The following is an 18,098-nucleotide window of genomic DNA, read 5'->3' on the forward strand; positions in this document are numbered from 1 at the left end:
TGAATACCAAAATGACTAAGAACAAAATCGTTTTGCACACTGAATGAATAGATATCTGGCATTGAGCTAAAGTTGTGTGATAAGCAAATCCTGATCAAAATAGCATTAAATGAATCTTATTTTATCTTGAATTTTTGCTGATATGAGGCATCCATATTTGAAAGCTTTTTAGGTATTATGTACTGCCAAGCTGTATTCTGTTTTGGGAACTTTCAGAAAGAAAAATCTCTCTCTCGCTCTTCCAAGACAAAAAAGGTTCAGTGCCAGGCACCCTGCATTACAAATGTGCTTCCAAAAAGCATGATGTGTCTTTTAAAGTTGAGTTTATGCTTATGGAGCTATTGACAGTCCAGTCATGTTGTGTTTGGTGTTCATAATGTTATACATTTTTATTTAAACACTGTGATTACACAAGAACTTTTGGGAGCATTTACTGACTCCGTTGGAGGCTATAAAAATTTGATTATGTTTACATGCAACTATAATGGCACTGCTGCCAAAATTGTCTGAAGATTACTTGCTTCGTGACTCAACCTCACAAAATCTAACCAAAGCTATGTTAGTTGTAACTGAAAGACCCGTTCGCCAAATAACTTAGAATGAAAGCCAGAAAACACACAGCTGTTGCCCCTTGTAATTCTGTATTTTCAGATGAGAAAAGCAAGAGAGACACAAACAGATTGGAGAGAGTCTAAAGTGTCCCCAGGAAGTTATAACTAACTGGTTTGTGATTAGTGTGCGTATTGTGTGTACACATTTGTGAAGATATTCTGCAGCAGCCTGCTGTTGGTTGCTCAAGATGCATAGTATGCGTTAAAGTGCATAATAAGACTGTGCCTCGTGTGGGTTTTTTTTAAGTTAGAGGCAACAGATTGGACCCCTGTTTTAATCGTGCTGCTTTTAGATGGCTGTCATGATTTATTAATAATGGAAGGGAAAGATTTCATACTATCAAAAACCAAAGTGGGTCATAAAAGGCATTCAGTAATCTGCAATAATGGCTGCTTTACTAGCGTTCTCTGTATCACATGACATTGGACATATTCATGTTGATTTAAATGTGACTGTTGGTTGGAATATGATCAAAATTGTTCAGTTTATTCAGTCCTGTAATGTAGCTCTGCATTTTTTGTCAAGCGTTTCTGGTGAAATCAACAAAATGACCAACTCACCAAATCATGTGTGTTATGTGACATTGAAAGCTCTCTTACACTCACTGCCCTATTGAAGCCAATTTTCAAAAACCAAAAGGCAAAACACCAGCATCTCACTGCGCTGCCTCATTTGCATGAAACTCTCGTCTCTTTTTGCCTCTCCTTCTACCTTTGTGCCATACCTGCTGTGTTGAGTACAAAAGTACCAAAACAACACGCATTTCAAGGTCATGGAAATGTGACTACTGTACTTAGAGCTGCTTGTGCTTGTCTTTCCAATGCCATGAAAATGGAGCCCTCACAAACACGCATGGCTCTTCGGTTTGGTTTTTGGTGTCTTCTTGCATTCAGACCATTCATGTTTGCGCTGTGTTTTCTCAAAGGAATTTACCCTTTCTCTGTAGAGTTGGTACATTCTCTCCTCTCTTGACTTGAATAATGAATGTTCCCCTTCAGACTGACATCACACTGAATCCCTGTTCTCTGCCTGTTCAGTAGTAGAGAACAGAACGGTCAAGGTAATACGAGCGGAGAGGTGCACCCTCTAGGTGGCATGACTGCACCCTTGACTCGTACTATCATCTCTCGTCTCTGCTTTTAGTTTTTTTTTTTTGTTTTTTTTTTTCTCCCATAATGTTTGGAGTGCGTACTGTCTCTGCAGCAGTCGACACGCATGCACGCACAACCACATACAGACATGCTCATCGATACATGCGCACACACATCAGACAGATGGTTGAAGCGCTTCTCTGACAAAGGCTAAAGCACAGGGCACCTCCACTCTTCAAAGTCTCTTCGTCTCTTCTCTTGCTGCTTTTTCAAACGCCATCTGTACCCAGGCACACTAATGTTACTTAAAACAAGGACATTGCATTTTTTCGACATAATGAGAAGACAGCAGGAAGAGTGTTTCTTTCTGCCTCTGCCATATTATAAATCTTTTGGAAAGGCAAGTGGAATGGTTTGTTACAGTTGGCACAATATACCTCCTCAAGTAAAAGATAAAAGGATGGGAGAGGAAATGGCAGAGTATCTAAAAAACATTTTAAGATTTCGCTTACGCATGCGGGCATCAGCGTATGTGTCTGTCTCTGTGAGTGTATAGGCCTGCTTACAAGGATACAATGCACTAGCTGCATTAAAATGAAAAAGAAAGTGTGTGTCTTTCATTACCCAGCAGTCAGGTTTCTCACCCCTCTCTGCTCTTCTGGTCTCTCAGAGGAGCAGTCATTTCTCTCTGTCAGTCAGTCAGTGTTGGGGGAAATGATAGTGGGTTTTAGAGAAAGAGCAGCTTTGTTTGGGCAAGAGCAAGCAAGAATAGCACGGTTTCCTTTCATCATCATCCTTTTACTGTCACCTCCTAACATTCTCCTCTCTCACCTTCTCTCCTTTTGTCCTTTCCTTCCTCACTCCTCGTTCCCACTCTTTCCTTTTCTGCCTTTCATTCCTGCCTTCCCCGTCCCCACCCTCGGCACTCACTCCTCATCCCCTCCCCTCGCTCCCTCTGTTTCCCCCTCCCCAGAATGAGGCAGCGTGTTATTAGTAAGGCAGCCAATGTGCCTGTCGGTGTGTGTTAGAGAGAGATAAGCACAGGTAGAGAGAGTTACATAAGCCTCCGTTGATTACTGTGGAGGAGAGGGAGAGCAGAAAAAGGGAGCGAGAGGAAGAGAGAGAGAGTGAGAAAGACAGATTGCTGTACCTTAGTAAGTACATTGTGCTCTAATGTTGTCTGTATGGCTGGCTGGCCGTTGATAAGTAGCATAGGCTTCTGGGGCTGGTTGAAAGGACAGTCATTAGGTTGGACTCCCTAGACTGGCAGCTTGCTTCATAGATTGCAAGTTAGTTTTTCTTAGAATGTTTGGCAGGAGAAAAATAAACTCTTCAAGGTTTAATAAGTTAATGTGGCACAACAAAGGTAATGAACAGCTTAATACACTGTGACAGTGTGGATTCATGGTGCAGATTTGTTATTTAAAACTAGCCCATTAATATCATCTGTAAGTAGTTTTCTCATCGATAAATACCTGGATAATATTTAAGAATATGGCTATTTTTTCTTATTTTGAACAAACCCATGAAAATGTAGCCAAAGCCTGATATAGCTTGTCCCACTGTGCTATAAACCTTCATTGTTGTCCAACTGATAAAAACACAATGAACGTGGACACTGTAGCTTATTTTGAGTACACCAAAAATACATTTATCCCCAGCTGAAAATAGTGCACAAAAAACACTATTAACCTCTTTGTCATCAGTGGGAACACATCAGCTTAAGGCTGAGAGTAGGTAGGTAGGAAAGTGAGACAGTTTGAGAGTCTTACTAGTATATTTTATTTTTGCGAAAAAAGAATTCAACAATATCAACCATATCCTAACAAACTAATGCTTGAAATCTAAAAGAGTAAACACAATATTTGATGTGATCCCACAACAAATGCTTGCAATATAAATGCAGTTATGGAGTATTTGATACTAATGTGTTGTCTGGTGAACCTCATGACACAAAGATGCATTAAGCAGTAACAGTAATGTGAGGAACTCTTATGAAAATCAAATGTCAAACGCATTTTTAATCTCAATTCAAGTTCAACTTTGTTTATCCTACTAATACAGTGGAAAATAATAAGTAAATATGAGTAAATATTATATATTTGAAAAATGTTTTCGCTATACATGTACACAGCGAAACACCACAAACAAAGGAAACAGATGATGGTCAAATCAAATCAGCAGGAAAATCAGTGAAAGTACAAAGTTGTGCATCACACAACTTTGTAGACCTAAATCTGTGTAAATTCACATTTCACACCACCATTGGATATATTTCCTGCGCATTGATCGATCCTCTTCTCTAGTGATACTGAATGGAGTGTTTCTCAATACAACCTTCAACTGTAGACCTACTTCACTATTGTAGAAACTCAAGGACACGAGTAGCTGGTTTACACTTAAGCAAACAAAAGAACACACATAGATATGTTCAATCTGTCTGACATACACACACAGCACACATACGCTCTGAAAGCTGTCACAGATGATTGCAAATGATGATGGACAAATCTACTCTTCAGTAGGACCTCTTCAAGGCGTCGTCTGAGTATGTGCGTGTGTGTGCATACATGCATGTGTGTGTGCAATGCCTTTATCAGTATGCCGAACATATGTCTAGAGGCCCTTCAGCCAGAACAAGCTCAGGAGCAGCTCAAGGCCAAACAAGTGTGAGGATTAAAAGGACAAATACAGTCCTCTCTTCTCGCCTCTCTCTTGTCTCAGCGGAGGAAGTGAATAAGCAATGCTGTACTCTTCCTTAACTAACGTCCATTACCCATCACAGTCACTGGCTATAGCTCTCCCCAGAGAGAGAGTGGTGACCCACAGTTTACCTCACATACAGCACATGCATGACAACCACAGTAATAAATGAAGAAAACTGCAGAAACAGAAACGGTTGTTGTTCGCACTGCGTAGATCCCATTAGAATTGTTTTGCTTTTTTTCTGCTTCTGACAAGCTAATTAAAATGTACAGGTACAGAGTTGGCACAAGAGGAAGGTGAGGAAGGGGAAATTGTGAAAGGCTGTCAGGGGAGAGGGAGCCAGAAATGTAAGAAATTTTAATAAAACAATAATTTACACTGAAAAGGAGTTAATGAGATCAACTAACAGGCAGAAGGGAAATGCATTTCAGGTCTGTGCATGGCAGAGTGTGTGTGGTCAGTTAATACTGTGAATTGATTTACCAATTTTTATAAAAAGAGGAATAGATTGATTTAAATAATTTTATTTTTCACATGGGATTTATGTCCCTACTGCACCCAGAAGTTGTTTACTGCTGAGGGCACTGATCACCACAGCTTAGAGTAAATTGGGTCCTTTTGCAGTGTTGACAGCTAGGAAAATGCTTCTAGCATTGGAAGGAGGCGAGAAAATTGAAGAGAATGTGCAAATGAGTTTCTTAGTCCCTTTAAGTGAGTGAAAAAAAGGTACTATGGTGTTTGTAGTGTAAATTGTACTTCTAAAATCTGACTTCCAGCCATGTTTAAGTATTATATCATTTTTTAAATCTAAATTTCCAGATTTTTTTTTAAAAACAAAAACAAAATAGCAAGCTTGACCTGAAATTCTCTTGATTTTATGTCCAATATGAGACTTATAAGGACACATACAGAGATTTTCCATCAATGATTTGATTTTCATCAAAGAGTGGCTTTTATTTGTGCAGCTTGGCTGCAAAGTAAATAACCTTGTGCTGCCTGTGTCCTGAAGAGAAAAAGAGAACAAAAGGGGGAGTGAGATGGTCAAGGTGCTTCTCGGAATAAGAATTCAAGAGAGCAAGTACCATGAGACAAGCCAACAGGAAGTATAAAAAAGAGATGGGAGAGGGATGGCATGTACAAAAATGTGGAATAACAATAAGGAGGGGGTTTTTTATGTGTGAGAAAGAGACTGCACACAATGATGCTCAAACACAAAATTCCCTTCTTTCTCGCTGCCTCTCTTTTATTCAGTCTCAGTCACACAGACATGCCTGTGCACACACAGTATTATGTAAATAGTCTCTTCGGCAGAGTGCTGCTGTCACTGAGCGAGCATCCTCTGGGCCATCTAGGCAGCCTCATTAAAACAAGGCACAGCATCCATTAATAGATACCAGTGCACGTGTACACACACACACATATATATATATACATATATATATACAGTCAGTAAAACACACACACAGCATTTACAGACACCAATAAAGGACCTCCCAGGAAGCCACATATCTAAATGTTCCTCTCAGGTGGAAGTCAAAAAATATCTCCAAGGAAATGGCTCAAATGTCACTGAGAACAATTCATAAAGAGTGTGTGTACGGCTGACTGTGACTGGAGCTAGCACGAACGAAGAATGGACCATTAGGCTTTAAGCACAGAGGGTCAATGCCACAATACAGCTCGACATGCTCAGTCTACAGCTGGTGTGTATGTGTTACTTTTATACTTTTCATCTCTGTCTTGCATATTTTTTCCGAACTTTCTGTAAATCTTTGTGTGCAGCACACCAGGTTTATTTTTACAGGTGGGTGGGGTGGATGGGCAAGATGGGGCAACATTTTGAATGCTTAGTGTCATATTTATACATACATTTGGAGTTAGCTAAGCTTATTTTATCTCATTGAAGTCTGCTGATAATTATTTTACCAAGCTGTGATTTGTTTAGTTTTTTGCTTTTTGTGTGTAGTTTTGCCATTTTTGTGAAACCCACTGTTAACTGTAATTCCTGTGCACAAAAATATATTCAAAATGTATAAAATATATAAAGACTACTTCTTTAACATCATCATAGTGGGAAAAACACAAAAATTTGCCAAACACATACTATGAATGTATTGATCACAGCTGTTTTGTCTAAACCCTGTAAAGTAAAAGGGGCCTGTGTTTGTTTGTGATCTGCTGGCCCCGCAGGTGGCTCCCGAGGTGTGGGCTTCATCCGCTTTGATAAGAGGATAGAGGCTGAGGAGGCCATCAAGGGCCTGAATGGACAGAAGCCATCAGGTGCCGCAGAGCCCATCACAGTCAAGTTCGCCAACAACCCCAGCCAGAAGACCAGTCAAGCCCTTCTGTCACAACTCTACCAGTCCCCCAATCGCCGATACCCAGGTCCCCTTCACCACCAGGCTCAGAGGTTCAGGTGAGTGTTGGGGCGGGGAATGGAGATGGTCATGGAGGAGAAGAGACAGTATAGGGTGGGGAAAGGGTTCAAGTAGTGTTTTCACAGCATTTGTACTGGATATGTGATTTTTAAAGTGTATAGCAATGCAAAGATTCTCAACCTTGGAGCTGACCCACCCTAAGTGAGTAGCTACAGCTTAAAATTTGTCATAGAGCTGCAAAGTGGGAGGATTTTCCAGAAGTAAACATTTCTCCAGCTTATACACATTATACAACCGTAAGGGGAGAATTTAACTATGGCTCCCATGGTGCATTTTGGTCAGAAATATTCACAGAGCTTAAAATTTTGTCATGTGCCTTAATAACAGCAAGTGGCAACTCAAGATTGCGCTGTTGAGCAAATAAATGACTTAACTTTCGAATTCACCATTTGGCAACCATCTTGTTCACAGCTGCAACAAGGAAGTGTTTTGAATTAACTATCGCTCTGATTTACACTCTTGATTGGCTTCTGGCTTCTTCTTCATAGCAATAGCAGCCGAATCTCATGGGCATTGTAGTGTTTAGAGAGTCAAGTGACAAAAATCATTTTTGAGCAACAAAGTTAAACTACTTAAAATTGATGGCATGACATAAACATATAGCATTCTGGCATTAACCAGTGGATTATAATGGGGATTCAGAGTGTGCAGCTCCTCTCGCTTCACAGCTCTATTCCAGAGACACGATGATGTAACATAATGAAACACAAAGTGCCCTCGACATTAAAAAAAAAAAAAGTAAGAATGGGGTCACTGTGGCCATCTGCTCAAAAGGTTGGGGATCTCCAGGTTAATGTGTTCAAGTCAAGTTAAGAATAATGGCAAGGAAGTCTTTTTATCCTCAAACTTTACAAACAGTAGAAGTTTATACGCATAAATTATATTTCATGTATTCTGAAACATGTCTTCTAATGTGGTGTGATTGATAGTGTGATTAACATTTGAAAAACTTCTGCACTATCACTGTGTTTGACATCATTAAATGATGAACGGGATTGCTATTTCATATGTGGATATGAGACCTTTAATGCCATCAGTCATCAGTCTCAACCTTGCTAGCAATTATTCCTGGTTTATGTGACCATTAATGCATTTAATCAATGAAACCCGTCTGTTCTAAACAACGGGCCTGATTTGGAAAACATTTGCACCAAATGCAATTTACACTGTTCGAACAGGGGATGTAACGCCTACACATTGAGAGCATGAGTCATAGAGCCATGTCTGTGTATCAACAATGACGCAACTTTTCTCCTGTGAACATTTATTCCAGCAAATGCGTCCCCCTTTTGAACAACAGATGTGAGTTCTGCACCTGGTGCAGGTGTCAATAAAACAGGCCTTGTGAATGCTCTGTGTGGGTCCACCCAGATCAGAGAGGAACTGTTCATAAGAGACTGTGGGGTTCTGTCGTTCACAACTACGTATTTCCCCTCATTTCATCATGCTGCCATCGAGCCAACACTTCCCAGAATATTCCCTCTGAGGCCTGGGCAAAAACATATATTTGGCTATAGGTAATATAAATGTTCAGCAACAAAAGATGCACTTCATTGTCTTTCTTGCTGCAAAGCCCAAATTCTGCATATTGATGCAATGAACCACAATGTTTTAGTACATTTTTGTATTTTGACTTGAGACACAGTACTAATATAAATGTAGTTTTGACAAGATAATACAAGGCATGCTACTCTACTACTACTTTATTAAATACTGTATAGAAATTGACGTTATTTAAGAGAGATGTCTTAAATATTATGAGCAATGGGCAAATTAAATCAAACAATAACCACATTAATTTTAAGGATTTGGGTTGTTAACCTTGTTTCAACTTTATTAAACTGAGCACCTGAAGTTGCCTTAAGTCATTTAAAAAAGATCTTTTTGCCCAGGTCAGTAATCTCCACAACAAGCTATCACTTAACATCATATGCAGTATATGACTAATATACTGTATATACGGCATCCAACCTGGTCATTTCCTGTCACTCACTAATGACACAAACAAACAATCTTTCTTTAATTTAAAAGATAAACGACACCTACAGTACAGATGGTTAGAGCTTACTCTGCGAGGTCACCTCAACTACAAAAAACGTAAAATAATCATATGACATTACGCTCCATCATCCGATCCAACAAGAATGTTTCAGAATTGGAGACAGAATATGTGCTTATACAATTTCTTCTCTCTTTCAATAACACTAAGCCAGTCGTGCTGTTTACTCTCCATCAAAGTCAGAGCTTGGAAGGTATTTTTCTTCTGGAGCGGCTTCCCTGGTGTGACACCTGAGCGATGTAGCGTGGCTGTGTGTCTGTGATACGCCAAGCCAATTTACAGGCTCCGCAGGAGAGCTGTCGCTTCTCATCACAACTCACAACCACAGGACACTTCCTCACTGTGTCCCTGTGCTCTTGCTCTCTGCTCCAAAGCCCTCCACTGAAACCTCAACACTTTAGAAGTTAGAACTGTGTAGTTTCCCTTTTTTTTAAATCTTTTAAGGACAGTGCAGAATTACATTGTTTTCCCTAATACAGCATCTAAAAATGAAATAAAGTTAAGATGTATAATATTAGTATGTTTAAAGTTCAAATATGTTTTAAAAACTAAAAATAATGAAGCAAAGATGTTTAAACTATGCCTGAAACTAAATCAAATGTAAATTAGCACTGAAAATGAAACTGTAAAATTGATACTCCTCTTCCTGTTCTACATACTTTACATACAGTACAATCCTGCTGCAGTTATAATTACATCTATCCTGTGTGACTAAATCACATGGGCCTGTTGTAACACAAGTTAACGTATAATGTGCTTGTATGGTCCCTCTCCAAGACAGCAAACATAATCGACGCAAACACAATACACCGAGCCCGAGATCCCGGCTCCTTTCCGATCCTCTGTCGTTAACTAATGGTACTAATTAGCAAATTAGCCTTATTATATCCAGGGCAGGAGCCAATTTTAATTGAAAAGATTTTTGTTTCAAAGAAGAAAAGACAAAAACGCCCATTCCTCCATTAACATGCATTGAGAGAAAGCACAAAAGCCCTATTGTTTATACCAAGCTTGGAGAGGCAGTGTGAAAAGCAGCATGAGTGTTTGCGTGGTGAGTGTGCATCTGTGTGCATTCGTACATGTGTATGTGTGTGTGAGAGAGAGAGAGCGGTACTGTGAGAAGGAGAGAGAGAGCGTGTTAGCAGCAGGTTGTTTTGTTGTGGCCCAATGGCCCGGCGGCCAGCAGATGTCTTCGTGCTCCCTGGGCCTGGAGCCTCTCCTCTGAGCATCCTCTCCAATTGACTCATTTACCCACAAAGCAGCCTTCTTGTTCCCTTCCCACATAATGGGCTAATTACTGCTTTAATGATTCCATATATCCTTTTCTCTACTTTTTTTTTTCTTTGCTTCAGGGTTGCTTTCATACTTTTTGATAATGTTAAGTGAGAAAAGTGCTACAGCACTGACACATGTTGAACCTAGATCATAAGTAGTCCTACAGTATAGTCAAAACGTTTACTTGAAATGTAAAAAGGTTATGTAAATTTACTTAGCTGATGTCAATGTGTGGATTTAAATGTCAGTATGTATCACAATATCATATTATTTCCACGTTTTAAATATTTGAATGCATCTTAAACAGTTTAATTTTAAAAATGTCAGTGTGAGCAAAGCATTAGAGTATTAAAATAATATTTTAAAACACAGGTTATAACAGTGCTCTTCAGTCCCGAGCCTCAGTACCCAGAGTTCCACAGGATTTATAAAGTACTACAATTACCTAGCGTCGCGGTGTTAAATTGTCCTTGATTAGAAGATTACTGATGTGTTATCGCTAACATGCAATGTAAATTTAAATGATTAATATAAATTGTATTATGATTATTATAATTATACAAGTTATTTATTGCGAGCCTTAAAAGCTTAATTGCTTTCTTAATTGCAATCAAATAATAATGAAGTTGTGCGTATATCAAATAAGAAAATAATTGTGTTGCTTTAAAATGGTGTGATTGTAGAGTGGTTACCTGGGTTATTTTGTGTACAATACAATTTTCAATAAGATTTTAATGCTCAGCTTTTGATAAATATTGTGTGGAAGTTTTTTTTTGCAAGAAAGCAAATACTTTTTGATTGAAAGAAACAACCCTGATAGTCGAGTCAAAGTCACAGAGTTTGTAGTGTTTTCAAGAGGAACGAGGCGTCGCTGGCCAGCTGTTGCTCAATAAGCCGTGGGCCCTGTCCATTAGGCCAGAGGAGTTAATAAGACATGAGACAGGCCAGACCCAAGTGAGGAATGAAGGTCATTGAGTCACCAAGCAGACTGCATCTATCCAAGAGGGCCAACATTTCATACAGCCCACAGGTTTCTGAAGTCTGGCTCTTAAATCACACACACACACTTACAATAAAACTGCAGTTTACTGTGGCTGACTGCAATAGCTGTAGCACACGGGGGCTGAACCTATTATGAAACCACAACATTTCCCAAAACTAACCCTAGGCAGAGGACACTCTCTGACTAACACTCAGCCATTCCACCTGACCTGTTAGCACTTAACAGGTTAACCCCCCCGCCGACCACAAAGACAGACATTCACAATTTCATGGCTAGTTTAATCTTCAGTTGTTGTTGTTTTTGTTGGTCCACCTCATAGAAAACATACTAATCATCATCACCTCTCTCACTCACCATTATTCAAATGCCAAACCATTACACTGACAGAACTCTGGACCATTTTTCCTGTCATCTCAGGTGTTCTCTCAGTTGAGTTAACACAAATTATAGAGCATAGTTTATGAAAAGATTTTTTTATTATTATTATTATTATTATTAATGTCCATCTTCTGATAAACCATCAATATGGCGGTATGGATAGTGACGTTCAATTTACTGCACGCTAAAAAAAGGCGATGATTTTCCATTGCGCAGCACTATGGCTAGTATAGCCGAGTGCCATGCTATGCTCCCACCCTGCCGCTATTAGTCCTCTGTATGTGACTGTAATACTGAACTGTGACCAGTCCACTGCTTTAGTCTTGCATAACAAATAAATGGCCACACCTTCAGTAATGTCAATGTGCTTGTAACACCCTCTGCTCTGGCATTAGCCGGTGCAGAGCTACGCTGAAGTGACTGACCCAGCAAGTGCCGACCATACTGATGGTACTGTAGCTTTATTAAGTGATGATAGCATTTTCTGGTGGGGCTCCTCAGTGTAATGGGCCAACTATAGATGGGTTTGTTTGTTCTTGAGTGAGGAGGACCATGCAGTTCCTACAGGGACTTAACATTAGTTCCATTGAGTGAGTCGACCATCTGCCCACCATTAACCCCAGAACCCTCCTTCTCTTTACAGGCTGGACAATTTGCTTAATATGGCCTATGGCGTAAAGAGGTAATTAAAAACTTCACCCAATGCCAGATGTCCATGTTGACTCAATGATTTTTCAATATCCTTTTTTCTGTTCTTTTTTTAGTTGATGTTTCCCTGTATTTTTGCAGTTACTTTGCGTTTGACAATTCGTTCAAGGTCAACTGCATTTTTGGTTCTTTGATTTGTTTGTTTTTTTCCCACGTAAGCTTGAGTTGGTTTTAAATCCCTACCAACAAGTTAAGGTATTAAAAAAAAAACAGAAAACAATCAGTCTTTGTTTTCAGTGGTGATGAATTTGCTTTGTTTTGATTATGACAAGTGCTGGTGTTGTTTGGATTGTTTTGGGTTGTTTCTGTGTACTGAATGGATTTTGTTCTCTGGTGTAAAACTCCTAATTTCTAGGTGTGTTTTTTTCTACCGGATTCAGGTTCTCCTGCCTTGTCACTCAGAGCTATAGCTTGGGAACAGTTTCTCTTTAGAAACTTTCAATTTGTCACTTCAGCATTAGAATAAAACCTGTATGTACATCCACTATCAACTATATCCACAATCGTTGATGCGATTATTTTACATCTGTGCAGCAGAAGCCATGACAAAATTCTATATTGCCTTAATGTCTTGACTTGACCAGCTGAGATTAGGTCATATTTAGCGAGCACATGGGATGAGGCTGGATGAACCTGGATCCCTGCTGGAAACAGGAAATGCTGTTTCACTGCAGACAGCTCCAGCTTTGCTCGGCACTGCTCTGCTCGAATTCCTTCCTTTTCGCCTCCATGTTTCATTTTGCTTTCTCGCTACCATAGGTATTACATAACCCAGAGCAGCAGCCACTGTGGTGATAGATGTTTCATGTGCTGACGGTGGCATCTTGCATGTTGCAAGCACAGGGGACACCATCTGAAGTCAGCTTAGCAACTCAAACAGAGATGAAGTTTTAGCTTGAGGGAAATCTTCCTGTAGTGCCTCCCATACCCAATAAGCACCTGAGTCTGAGTCTTAACATAATTTTAAGGTGAAGTCAGAAGTGCTTTTCAGTGATCAGAGGTTATTATTTGAAAGAAAACAGGAGAAAGGTGTTGAGAGCTGAAGATGGTGGCTTTAGAAAGTACAGAATAGATATCTGATCAGCTACACTGTTGCTATGCAACCCCTGGTCTCGTCTGTAACATTGGCTAGTGTTCGGTCCCGCTCTGATGGGTACACTCGCATGCACATTTACACACAGTCGCACACATACATATAGGCGCATTCACCTCGACATCCTCGCAGTGGCAGTGTTAGCTAGCCTCCAAAACCGTCACACTCTCACAAACCTCTTTCACACACTCCAGTTTTTGCATACAAATCACCACCCAAGTTTTTTTTTTTTGCCCAGCAGGAAAGGCCTGAAAGCAGCCGAGCATGTCAGACAAGGCCTCGGCGTGATGAGGCCCGTTAAGATTTCACCTGCTCGACGTTGAAGAAAATATTAAATCACCTCAACAAGACATTGAGGCCATGTAGAGATGTGAGACAAAGGATTTAGAGCCCATTATGATACAGATTGCTGCTGCAGCAACCCTGTGGTGATTATGAAAAATCCCTTGTGTCTCAGTCATATAGATTTATAATACTATAATCTTTTTACGGGTGTTGTCTTAATCATAGAGATAGATACAGAAATATAATCTGTTTATCTTATACTAGTACAGCACGTTTAATCAAAAGAAGTCTAAACAGTGCAGAGAGACCTAGGCCGTCGATGAGCTAACCACCCTGGGCGCTCGTTTTAGCGTCCACAGCAACAGCAACTGCAATGGCCAGAAGCAAACTCTGCATGACCAAAGTCATGCAGGAAGGTCGTAGTGATTGCCGACCATATATAGTCGCTTGAGAGAGAGGGTTGGGGGCCCTGAGCAGCAAGCAGCGCTATCGATCAGTGCCACGAGCTCTGGAATAGAACAGAATAGAACACCCTGCAGACTGCGGGAGGAGTGGGAGGAATACACTTTGTACCTTAATGCCACTGGGCTGTAAAGTGCTTCCATTTTTCCATTTACTTCCCTCCCTCCCTTTCCTTAAGAAAGCAGCATCCTCTGAGACAGCTGCAGCAAAGCGGAAATCTCAATTAAAGCACACCCAATAATGCCTATAGTCGTTTCTTGGAGAGAGGTGGCATAAGAAATGAACCTTTTTATCTCATTTACCTTTTATTTAAAAGTGGGGATTTTTTTTTTCCTCTTTTCCCTTTCCTTTGAGCGGAAAGGCAATTAAGTGAAGTCAACTGAGGATTCAAATCTCTTGCATCACAAGAAAAAAGGAGAAGATTATGAGGCGAATGAGAACAGATTTAGCAGACTGGTGCATGATCTTTGATGGATTTCTAGCAACGGTTTAATTCAACGACTTCCTGCAATTTAACTCCTAAAGGAGCCACTTAAGGACACAAAGAGAAAACCTTCGCCTGCATCTCCTTCAGCAAATATAGCCCAGCACGCAGCACTGTCATCATCCGTTACAGGAGGCCTTTCAGAATTGAGCTTCTCAGGGAGAATCTAGTAGTAGCTACGCAGATACACATAGTTAGTCATGCATTTAGACATAAACACACACACACATACAGTAAATATCCATACATATTCTAATTCTAGTGAATCTGTGTATTTGGCTTGCAGGTCATTTTTTTGTGGTTTGATCTAAAAACATGTACAGATGTTTTTAAGCTATTTTTTTGTAATATGGCTGTAGATAGTGGTGTATTATGCAGGTCAGCGTTATGGCAAGTTTTTAGATTTGGAAGGAGGATTCTTTTTAAAAGTGTTGCCTCTCAAAAAACAAAATGGAGATAGGTTTTTCACCGGTTTATGGCCATTTCATGTCAGACATTGAGTTTCACTGTATGCCTTAATCTGTTCAATTAAAACTTGCTCTTCTCTCTCTTCCCTTCTTTCTGCTCTCCCTCCATTTTCCCCACTCTGCCTCTCCTCTCAGGTTTTCCCCCATCACTATTGACAGCATGACCAGCCTAGTCGGCATGAACATCCCCGGGCACACGGGCACCGGTTGGTGCATCTTTGTGTACAACCTGTCCCCAGATTCGGATGAGAGCGTGCTCTGGCAGCTGTTTGGGCCCTTCGGCGCAGTCAACAATGTCAAGGTGATCCGTGACTTCAACACCAACAAGTGCAAAGGCTTCGGCTTCGTCACCATGACGAATTACGACGAGGCAGCCATGGCCATCGCCAGTCTCAACGGCTACAGGTTGGGCGACCGCGTCTTGCAAGTCTCCTTCAAGACTAACAAGACACACAAGTCCTGAACTTTAACAGGTAGAAGCAGTTACCCCGCGACTTTGTCTGCTCCAAAATTGCCCCCAACCACCCCCTCCCCATCCCCCTTCTTCACCTCCACCCGACCCTTAGCCCCTTCAGTCACTACTACCACCCTACTACAGCCATCCAACACAGCAAACTCAAACTCCAACTGGAACACAAAGCAACCGACAAACCATCAAACAAATTGAACTAGAAATGGCTTATATTATAACTTTGGACCTATAAGCCAATGTTGCCTAAGTATTACAAAAATGAAATGATGAAAATGTTCATGAGTTTTTGGAAGCTCCTGTGATAATGCAGGCTTCTCTTTGTTGTATATTCTGTTCGTTGTGGTTGTTAAAAATGATTTTTTCTCTTCTGTGTAAACAGTAGCAAATCCCTGTATCCCCTTATTTCAGAGAAGAGAATGTCCTTTTTAGATTGAAACCTTTTCTCTGTCTTGATTCAGGATTTGTTTTTCTTTTGTAAATCCGGATCCACTGTCGTTAGTATTATATACCTCCCTGTCGGTGAAAGGGAGGGGGCTCTTTTTTAAATTGGTGAACCATTCATTCATTTTTAGTGTGTATCAAAAACTTCCCCTTATCGATTATAGATGGGATTCCACAATCCCGGTAACTCTGATGTAGAAAAAAAGAATTTCTAACATTGTTTTTGTTTTGTATCGCAAACAAAACATAATGTCTTTCCTCACAGGGGTTCAGGGAGATGGGGTGAGGGAGGGGATGGGTTAGCTTTCCTGATGACACGTTCAGTAATTTAAGAAAAAAAAAAAAATAACACTGTTGCCAAAGAGAAGATCTCTTTGCTTGAAAAAAATGCGTTTAGAAAAAAGATAAAAATAAAGAGAAAGAAGATCTATTTTTATAAATGATAATTAAAATAATAATTATTGAAGAATTTTTACAAGAATCTGGATTTGAAAAAAGAGAAAAATATTTTGACTGGCTAACTAGGGGGGGCCGGGGCGGGAGGGAGGGGGCACCACCTTGTCTTGTCGTTCTGCCGTGGTACTTTATAGGATCAAAGGTTGTTTGTTTTTTGGGGACTCCAAGTTGGCAGTGATTTTGTAGATGGAAGGTTTTGTGAAAAGGGATGCAAACTGAGGCAGGTGATTTTGGTAATTTTTCACATGTGTACTAGTGCGTAATTATTCAACAGCGATACCCAAAAGGGAAGGGAGAGGGGTCTTTCTAAGGCCTAACCATCCTTATAGTCCAGAGCCCAAAGCAAGAAGACCCTTTGTCCACTTGTTTTTCCTGTTTTTGTCATCAGTCAATATGGGATATCAGTAAATAGATATATACACATCTATCCATTTAGAGAGCATACTATACATTATCTATATCATTTTCTTCGCTCTGCGTTTGTGAACTTACATTTGAAAAGAACTTCCTTTTAGCGATCAACAGTAGGTGCTATACTACATTATTCACATATCTTAAATATCCAAGTTTGTTGTTCTATGTGTTGTTTAAAGAAAAAAAATACTTCGATGTTGGCATTGACTTGAGCTGCTGTTCTTTGTTTATAGTTATTTGTTTATTGTTGGCCCAAAAAATCTGGTGAGACTATTTCTTTGCTGAATAACCAGATAAACGAATTTGGGCCGTGTAAGAATCAACAAACAAATTTTTATTTTGTATTTTTTTGTTTGGCTTGCTGACTTTTAGGTTACTTGCTGAGCGTGAAACGTTTGTCAAAACTAAATGATGATTAGCTAGTTCCGTTAGTCTAGATATTTGTTTCCTTAAAAAGGATCTATGACAACTGTGTCTTTATTTGCTGTGTACAAATAGATGATATATATATACATATATAGTCTACATTTGTTTTACAATATCTACTGTACTATATGAGTTGTCACTGTTCTTTTGTTTGAGCTTGTCTTTTTCATATGACAACTTATTATGAAGTGGTGGTTCAGTTACTTAGAAAAACTTGTGAGGAAACTGTTCAATTGTTGTCATGTTGCTTGTGGAGAAAAAAAAAAAGATTTGGATTAACTTTCAGTTAGCTACCGCGGCAAAAGAAACCGAACAAAAGCTTAGAATATAACTGTATTTGTTTAGCAATTTATTTACTTATCTATTTTTTAAACTATTTATTTTTCTATTTATTTGTATTTATTATATATTTATTAATTAATCACTTAATTTATCTGTGTATTTATGTATTTATTTGTTTCATTGTCTGTGTATTTGCGTGATTCTGGTACAGGGAGGGGGCGTTTCTGAGCAAAAGGGAACAAAGCGACTAGTGGAGAGGCTCTTCCAGTAGTCCACTGCACTGAGAGAACTTTTAGTACGTTTGTGCTTTGTACCAATATATCAAAATTACAATATAAAAAAATCAAAAGTCAAGAAAACTGAAAAAAATGTCTGGAGGGTTGGGGGACGCTCTTCCCTTATTACTAGAAACAGTTACTCGCTATGCATAACCTAGTTAATAGTTAAATTTGCTATTGCTTTTTTCTTGTCTTGTTAAAATGAAATCTTTAGATCTTTTTCAATAAAGTTTAGTCTTAATAGAATGTTATAAACAGTCGTTCTGGT

At 39.6% G+C, this 18,098-nt stretch overlaps 1 protein-coding gene across 9 annotated transcripts in view; it reads left to right on the plus strand.

Moving 5' to 3' along the window:
- The window catches only part of elavl4 (ELAV like neuron-specific RNA binding protein 4), a 71,614-nt gene extending 54,099 nt beyond the window's left edge, over positions 1-17,515 (plus strand). For 6 of the 9 annotated variants that reach the window (XM_027289999.1, XM_019262855.2, XM_019262898.2 and 3 more), the window contains 3 exons: positions 6,591-6,825; positions 12,206-12,244; positions 15,197-17,515. In XM_027289999.1, the coding sequence (XP_027145800.1) occupies positions 6,591-6,825; positions 12,206-12,244; positions 15,197-15,524 (602 nt within the window). In that variant the 3' untranslated portion in view covers positions 15,525-17,515. The remainder of the gene's footprint in view (positions 1-6,590; positions 6,826-12,205; positions 12,245-15,196) is intronic. The other 3 variants (XM_019262865.2, XM_019262877.2, XM_019262872.2) reach the window with 3 other exon arrangements.
- The last annotated feature ends 583 nt before the right edge of the window (positions 17,516-18,098 follow it).

The sequence above is a fragment of the Larimichthys crocea genome, chromosome XVII (assembly GCF_000972845.2).
Source record: "Larimichthys crocea isolate SSNF chromosome XVII, L_crocea_2.0, whole genome shotgun sequence".
Classification (NCBI taxonomy): Eukaryota; Metazoa; Chordata; class Actinopteri; family Sciaenidae; genus Larimichthys; species Larimichthys crocea.